General features: G+C 41.8%; 1 protein-coding gene across 1 annotated transcript; it reads right to left on the bottom strand.

Annotated features, from left to right (window-relative positions):
* Positions 1-636: 636 nt before the first annotated feature.
* On the bottom strand, positions 637-4,827 carry LOC311026893 (12-(S)-hydroxy-5,8,10,14-eicosatetraenoic acid receptor-like). The gene is made up of 3 exons (XM_084030609.1): positions 4,349-4,827; positions 3,380-3,785; positions 637-2,963 (listed from the first exon to the last, which is right to left on the bottom strand). Exons 1-3 carry the CDS (start codon positions 4,540-4,542, stop codon positions 2,502-2,504), a joined length of 1,062 nt encoding a protein of 353 aa, XP_083886735.1. The 5' UTR covers positions 4,543-4,827; the 3' UTR covers positions 637-2,501.
* Positions 4,828-8,575: the final 3,748 nt, after the last annotated feature.

Genomic DNA, 8,575 nt, shown 5'->3' with positions numbered 1-8,575 from the left:
CTCTCCAGGGTTAAGTTTGTTCGTTATTCTCTTTAAACTGTCAGTTGAAAAACGTACTTCATTCGTTTTAAACTAGTTTACTAGACGTTAATTGGTAGATTTTTTTAAAATGTAGTTTGGTGTTTCAGGTAAACTTTCATCAGTTGTTCTTACTGCCACTAGATGGCAGCAGCGGCACATTAGATGATTGTTGCATCATGTTCTGTTCTTTTGCTGGTAGGTTCTTCATGTGTGTGTGTGTGTGTGTTGGCAGGCCCCAGATCATCCATGTGACGTGGTAAAGTGACCAGATCCACAAGTTTCGACTCTACTGGGAACAGGTCAGTGATGATCAGCACATTCTCCTGTTCAGAACTGGATAAAAAAAAAAAAGTTTTCCCAAGTAATAAACAAGTGTGTAAAATCTGCTCTAAATGTCATGTCAAGTGGTAACTTGTTGTAAGTGCTATCCAGCCTTACTGCATTTACTACATCAGGTGCCAATAACTGATTTCCATTATTGGCTACTCTTTAAAGTACGTTACTGTCCTTTATATTATTACCTTCTGAGAAAAGACACATTATCCCCTTTACACCTCTTTATTGCACCGAGGTGGTTGGCAAAGTTTCTTTCCTGTTAGACACTGGTCTTTACAGAAATACGGCATTAATACATAGATACTATTAAATATTGGTAGCATCTCCTCCACCATGTAACCAGCTACAAGCTTGTTAACCCCCCCCCCACACACACACACACTTGACTTCTCACAGCCAAGTGTATTGTCACTGTTGTTCTCCTCTGCCCTGGGTTTATCAACTCAACACGTCGCCACATGTTGCTTATCTTAATGGGCTGAATTCCTTCACCTTCACACAACATTCATACTGAGGATTAGACATTAAGACATAAGAGGCTTTAAAAGCAGATGGGGGGGGGGGTACAACAACAGTGTTTTTCTGTCTTTAGGGTTTGTTTGTTTTTCTTCTCATTCTTCTTGTTCTCTGTTGTTGTTGTTGTTGCTGTGAGGCTGCTAGCCCCAACTTGCCAGCAACCACCAGCTCTCCTGTTACACCCCTGCAACCTGCCCACAGCAAAGGGTGCACACCTCAGAATGTTTCTAACATTATTGAAGGGAGGTGAAATCTCTTTCTCAGAAAGACACAGGCACAATAAGTTGGGAGATGGATTGCATCTGGGAATGTGCTGTATTTGTCCTACTGCACTTGATTTCATGTCGTTGCTAGACGGTGCATGAACACAATTACTCAATGGCAAAGATGTTGGTGGATAAAAAAACGTTATCTGATGACACTTTTCACATTAAGCAGAAGTAGAGCACGCTCAAGATTTTCAGTCAATACAGAGATGTTGCTTCTTCTACGTGTTTGGGATCATGTTACTCCTTTAGAAAGAGAGCATGGTGGTTTCACGGTCAAAGCGTTGCATGTTGGAGCATCGCTCAGTGTGAATTTAATTTATCTTGGGTCTCCATCTCGTGGTAATGTTTTACTGGGACTTGTTTATTTACACAGTATCTTCCATCCGTTTCTCAGTCTTATACAAATAATTACATTTTGTTGATCCGCATCACAAAATGACATACAGATTAAATGATGAATGTTTAAAACCGTCTTGTAGGTTCCTGCAGTCCGCTCAGGTTTCACATTTAGCATAGTGGTTGTTGATGAGCATAATTTATAACCTCCTTCACCAGAATGTCGCCGAGCTGGTTTACCCTGATTATAATAGACGCAGTGGCATGAACAATTACTTACACGTCGAAGACATGAACTCCAAAAGCCTTGAGAAGTAGTTGTGAGACATTGAAATGTTTATACAGTGTCTTTGAGTAATATTAGTAAAGGTGATTGATATCATTTTGAGGTAATGATGATGAAAAGAAGAGGTATAGAATTTGTCATTGAACAACAGCTTTGGATATAATACAGTATAGCATTGCAGTATGTTTGAGCTATAATATACTGCTCAGTAAATAATTAGTAATACAATATATATATATATATATATATATATATATATATATATATATATTAAACATGTAGCTGAAAATGAAATTAACATCTAACTCATTACCTCATGGCCTTAAATTATTTTTAAATTTTACAGTAGATCAGAAGGCAGCCGCATAATTTGAGGCTAAATGAATGGACCACCAGTCAGACTGTATACACGACCCTGTTAATCCACTGTGTGCGTGTGCATGTGCGTGTGTGTATACACACACTTCCCTGACTACTACTTCTCTCACTTCTCTCACCTATTTTTTGTGGTGATTTATTTGGAGCTCTATTTGCAGAGATGATATCGGGCGGCATCCGGCTCCGCTGGCATTTGTACTCAACGCACATTTTCAGAGAAATCGTCTGTTATCTGCCAGAGTATCTGCTAATACTCCTGTGGGTGGAACAGTGGTAACGCTATCTGTGCAGCTGATGTGTAATAATGAATAAAGACAGTTGAGAGGTTTCACTACAATTCAAAGAGCAAAAAAGAAATATCATTTCTCTAATATTGGCAAAGAAACCGTTTTAGTTCCAGAATTTGTAATAGTTGTGTTTGTTCCCAAGCCAAAGTCAGTATTTTGCAATTTGTTCTGGAGAAACGTAGGACAGAAGGTGGCCACGTAAACATCTTTAAAGCCTGAGTTACAGAAGCAGTATACCAGCGGGTCCAGCAGGCAGTCAATGTAAGACAAAACCATGAGGCTGTCGTAGACCTGAACCACTACCTTCTCCGCGTCCTGCCATTCTTTCAGCCTGACGGTCAGCAGCACCGCCCTGGCCACGGTGCTGGGCAGGAAGCAGACGGAGAAGACGACGATGACCGACATCACCACGCACACGGCTCTCCTCAGCTTGGTCTTCTCTCCTACCGTCTTCCTCCGCAGACGATTGACGATGCGCACCGTGCAGTAGACGAGGACGACGAAGGGGATGACGATCTGGCTGAAGTAGACGACCTGTAAACAAACGAAAAGTCACCATGAGTCTGATGCTTTCATGTATCTACAAGCAGCCAACAGGGTTCATTATCTTTGCCAGGTGCGGAGGGGTTCTGACTCATTTCTAAATTAAACTCCTCAGTAGACCTCCTGAGCTCGTCTTCATGTCTTTGCTTGTCTTGTTGGGATTTGTTGAGTGCCTTTTCAATAAATCGATTACTCATAAAATATAATGTGTCCGGTGTTTAAGCCGGTTTGTTTATGCTGCCTGTGCCAAGCCGATTAACCATTAAACTGTTATGACTGTCAGCTTTAAAGGAAGTCCATGTGTGATGGTATGAGGCAGTGTTAATATTCAGCGTTGACAGCGGTTAGCTCTGGCAGGGTTTGTTCTGATCAAACTAAAGGAAATCCAAAACAACCAAAGCGGTTACCTCTCTGAACGTGTCTGTCACATCGTGAAAGTAAGTCTCTAATTTGCGGCCGTGGCTGTTGCAGCACTCGAAGGTCGTGACCATAGTCGGGATGGTGAGGGGCAGCAAGAGAAGCCAGATGACCATGGAGACCTGAGGAGATTTCTTCAGCACTTTGACAAAATTCCTCCTCCCGAGATGCACCACGTTGAAGTAGCGGTCGATGGAGAGGGTGATGAGGAAGGCGATGCTGGCTCCACGGTTGAGAAACAACATGAAGTGCATCGTCTTGCACATGATTTTGTCCGGGCTGCGTCTCTGGCCATTGTGGTAATGGTAGGCCTTGACAGGAAGACAGGCCACCAGCAAGAAGTCGGCAACCACGATATTGAAGAGGAAGATGCTTTTGTTCTTCCAGAACTTGAACCTAAAGAGGAAGTCATCAACAAAAAAGTTAGATGCTTTGCTGAAGAATGGACATAATAGAGCAGAGAGACACATTTAATCCTAAACGTATACAGAATCTCTGCACACCCCGAGTGTGACTGAGGCACATATAATAAGAGTGAGTAAGATGACTCAAATAGGATCTTACGGAGATCTGCTTCCGCAAAATCGATGCATGCATTAGTGTAGCAGTATGATATTAATATTTAATTTCTTAATTGCCACTGCTTTTCAGTTTGCGGCGTGAATCTCAGTGGTAGAAATTTCCAATGACAACCCTGACTGTACACAGATGGTCTGTATGTTTGGCTTTTAACGCGCTTATCGGTTTATCTCACACGCAACTCAGTTAAAAAGTGAATTCTGCAGTTAAATTCTTTGTAAAAATGCTACACACGTTTTCCACGTTGACAAAAGCAAAGTTTAAAGATTTCACCTCGCAGAAGGCATTCCTCCCACTTTCCATCCCTGATTTACATTTTACTTTCGAGTGCTTCATGAAAATAGGGAAAAGGCAGTGATCGAGAGATTGTTTGCTCGTACCTGAAGAGGAAGATGTAGAGGACCGACAAGTTGAGAGGCAGACCCAGCACAAACTCTCCAATCAGCAGCCAGGAGAGGGTTTCGTATGTGACTTCATTGGGCACTTTGCAGTGGTCAACTGTATCATTTGTAGACATGTTCATCTGACTTGTTTGAAGGAGCGCCTGTTCCACAGTAGTAGAATACATTCCCATCAAAGTAGTCCTATTTTATGTAATGCCAAAGCAGTGGGAAGGATCAAGTTTCAAAGTGTTAAATCCTTTCCGTTTTGAGGTGTCTGACCCAGAATCTTCTCTTCGGACAACGCCCCTTCCCACTGTGATCCGTCAAATTCAGCCGTCAGCCCTTGAGAGTCTTACAGTGACTCTGGAGCCCCGTCGCAGCTCGGCTGGCCGTGCCAAAACATGCAGCGTTAACCCAGCATCAGCCGAAAAGAGAAGAGGAAACACTCCGTCTCAATGAGTCTGTTGGCCCTTTTTATGTGAGGCTGCGACCGCTCTTGCAGAGAGGAAGGATTTGTTGTCAGCTGGAGGTGTGGTTTAAAGACGGGGGCTTAACTGAATCATAAGCAGAGACATGGAAGAGGCTGGTTGCAGCTTTCTACCTAAAAACACCTTAAAGTTCCTGACATTTTGATTTAGCAGATAACTGTGATAAGAGAAGGTGATGTGCCCTCTACAGTTTCTGTATTACACACACAGTGGAAACCGTGCACAGGTTTTTCCAGCAGGGGCAAGGACATGGTTGTGAAATTCCTCAGGTGGCTGTCCATACGAAACCATAATGCCTGCACATGTCTAGCTTTTTTCTTGTATATGGTGTTGACGGGAGTGGGACGACAGGAAATTAAGTCATCTCGGGCCAAGATCGGTTACGTTGTATGGATGAGAAATACACTCGCATGTGTTATGGTTACAAATACTACATTGCATGGATTTACATTGAAACTGTGATTCATGGGGGATTATTTTAAATTCTTGTGTGTCATGAATGTTGGCTTACTTCTGGAGAAATGACTGCTGGGAGGAAGCTAAATTGCCAGCACATGATTTTTGTGGGAATATGGGTTTTTTTCTTTGGTTGTTAAGTGTTCTATGTAAATATTTGTGTCACACACATACATTTATGTTTTTTTTATCATTCAATGATCATCGTAGAATTTTTCTAGAATTTTGTCACGTCCATTTTCAGACACGGATATATGTTTTAGGGACGCAAAAAGTGTCGTAGATGTCTCTAGTGTGACATGAAGAGCTTTTAAAAACATTTGTCATGTCTGTATTTATATACCGGTATGCCCAATATGACAACCCACAACTTTTTTTAGTTTTACATCACCATGCCACCTTGAAAGAGGACAGGTCTACACAAATACACACGAAACCTTCATATCTGCGTCATTGCTGGAGTTCTTCATACATGGTACCATATAGTAGAGGTGTTGGATGAACCTCAATAGAAACATGTTCATGTTCAACACCCTGAAGTCGAACAGCACACGTCGACTTAACCCTCTGGTTGAGAAATATTCCGTGCTCGTGGATGCGTGCGGAAGAATCTTGCGAAAGGGTTGGATCAGCTTCTCAACATCTTGTAGTCAAATATTAACTTCACTCCTCTGCCTTTGAGTCTCCGCTGGTGTTCACTGACAAACAAGGAAAGTAAAGGTCGTTACACGCTGTTGTTTTTGTAATGTCGCACAGAATATTACATTGTGAAAAAGCAGAATACATCAGGACATGTTCACAGGGAGGCACCTTGGTCAGAATTAAATTTGATTACTTCTTACACCGTTGACAAAGGCAGGACATATTGGAGCTACCTCTTTCATTCTTACCTTTTTCACAATAAAAGCCTGAGATATATACTGCACATGCCAGATGCTGCTCTGGGTCAATAGGATGGCAGGTTATCTGTGCAAATCTATCGGAAACTTTTATTGAAAAAGACCTCTAACAAGCTTAATATCATGATTAAAACGTGGACATGGATTGCTGTGAAGGCCATGCACTAACTACCAGGCTTCACCTCCTTTCAAGTAAAGCGTGCAGAAAGTGGAGTCTGTTAACGTTTTACCGCTTCACGCTCCGGCTGATGAAATATTTTACAGAAGAGCCATGTCACACAGCGTCTGCAACACCTCTAAAACCACAGCAGTGCATCTTCATCGTCATTGCAACATTGTTTTTCAACCACATGCATGTTGTGTACTGTTCCTCTTTAAAATGACAGCGTGATTTAACGGGATATATAAGTTACACAATGTGGTAGAGAGCCACTTGCCAGCGATGAATGTTGCTTTTCTGTGTAGGCTCGTGTCTAGGTGGAAAAAAATAAAAGCATATCGATTAAGTTGTGGTTGCAAAATCACAAGAACGTTTTGCAACATTGGTGGTAGAGGTTAGCACCGCTGCCTCACGGTCTGGATGTTCTCTCCGCATACAGTCCAAAGACATGCAGGTTCATTGATGACTTTAAATTGGACGTAGGTGTGAATGTGAGCGTGGGGTGAAACCTGTCTTCGCCCAATGTAAGCTGGGATCACTGAACAGGATAAGTGGTTACAGATAACGGATGGATTTGAACATATAATGCTATTATAATTATAATTATTATCGGTTACCATGACAGTTTTTTAACAGAAGCATGTTAGTTCATAGTTTATGCTAGCATGGTAAATGAACTTGTGTCTGTACCTTATGTCACACTATCAATTTATTCTACCGCAGATAACTGTGATACTGATATTACGTGGCAAACTAGGTATCTTTCATAACAAAAAAAAACTCTGTTACCATAGATTCAAATTGTTTTCTCATAACATTCAGCCACTTCGGTGGGATTAAATGCAGGGTTTTTGCCTCGCAGCAGCATTACAAAAGTTAAGTGTAAGCCCCCCCCCCCCAATAAAAGGAAAATGAGAACATGTAGAACATAAAAGCAGGCTTGTTTAAATGGATCTCGCCTCGTTTTCGGACCCCGCAGCAAAGATTATTTACTCGACAATAGACGCGTGCACTGTCCAGATTTTCTGTTTGGGGCTGAGCCAAATATGGAAAATAGGTAGTCATGACAGCACCCTTATCATCTCATAGCAGAATTACGGAGAATTTCATCCTCTGAGTTGAGTTCTGCATCTCTTCTCTTTGATCTTGCAGTGTACAAAAAAATATATCTGAGCATGATCTACCAGCTCGGAAAATGTGTTTTTGTTTGCATTCCAATGCAGGGTGTCCTCATTGGGTGCTTTGTAAGATGGAATAAGCTTTACACAATTCTTACAATATAACTCTGCCTTGAGCAAAGCGTGCGCTTGCCGACTGATGCGTCCGTGTTGATAGGAGAACCATGCAGACTCAGCTGATGTGTCTTAAGTTATGCATCAGACTCAGAATCAGAATGAACGCATACCAGAAATCGGACTGCCCGTTTTTATCACTCTCAACATACATACACACAGAAATAGACATGCAGCTAAAACAAGGATAACACAAATTAATGAAGATAAACCTGCATAACATGCACACAGAGCTGCCAGTGCCCTATCTCTGCCTACAAGAACTTATCTCTTCTTCCTTCCTACCTTTTTCTTCTTGCAGTTCTCAGTGGTAATCCACCCACGTAGTACTTTTTTAATTTTTTTTTAACCACCAGTAATGATGGCAACAAGCACTCAATTGTTTACTTTGTTGGCGCTTAGAGCAAGGTGCTCTGGAACACAAGTCCCTTCAATTTATTATAATTGGCACGAGTGTAAATGCCAAGTTTTCTTGGACGTGGTTTGGCACGTGTTTCCTCCCACACACTCGCTATGCCTTAGAACGTCTTACAGCACATTCTAATCAGCTTCGCTGTCCCGGTCTCTGTTTATCTGTTTATCTCTCTTGAAGTTCTGATGTTTCCTGCCTGTGCACACTCGGCTTGCTGCCTGTACCCATTGAGCTCTAAGAATGGAGGCAGTTTTTTACCTCTGGTAAAGCGCTTCCTTTGACTGTTTTAGACGATGTGTATTTTACAAAGTAATTCAACTTTAATTGGATCCTCTTATGAGAGTCCTTTAAACAAATACTTCTGTTTTTCTCCAGGTCAAACCAAATTTGAAAGTTTTGACTGCCAAGTGGCAAACCTGAGAAGTGATGCACCCGAGTGCCAAAACTACAGGTCACTTGAGGCTGTCTCCGATAGGGAGTAGATACCATTAAGCCCTGCCTTTACAACAGTAACAAA

Source organism: Eutrigla gurnardus (assembly GCF_963514095.1).
Source record: "Eutrigla gurnardus genome assembly, chromosome: 16".
Classification (NCBI taxonomy): domain Eukaryota; kingdom Metazoa; phylum Chordata; class Actinopteri; order Perciformes; family Triglidae; genus Eutrigla; species Eutrigla gurnardus.
This window is presented reverse-complemented; position numbering and strand designations above follow the sequence as displayed.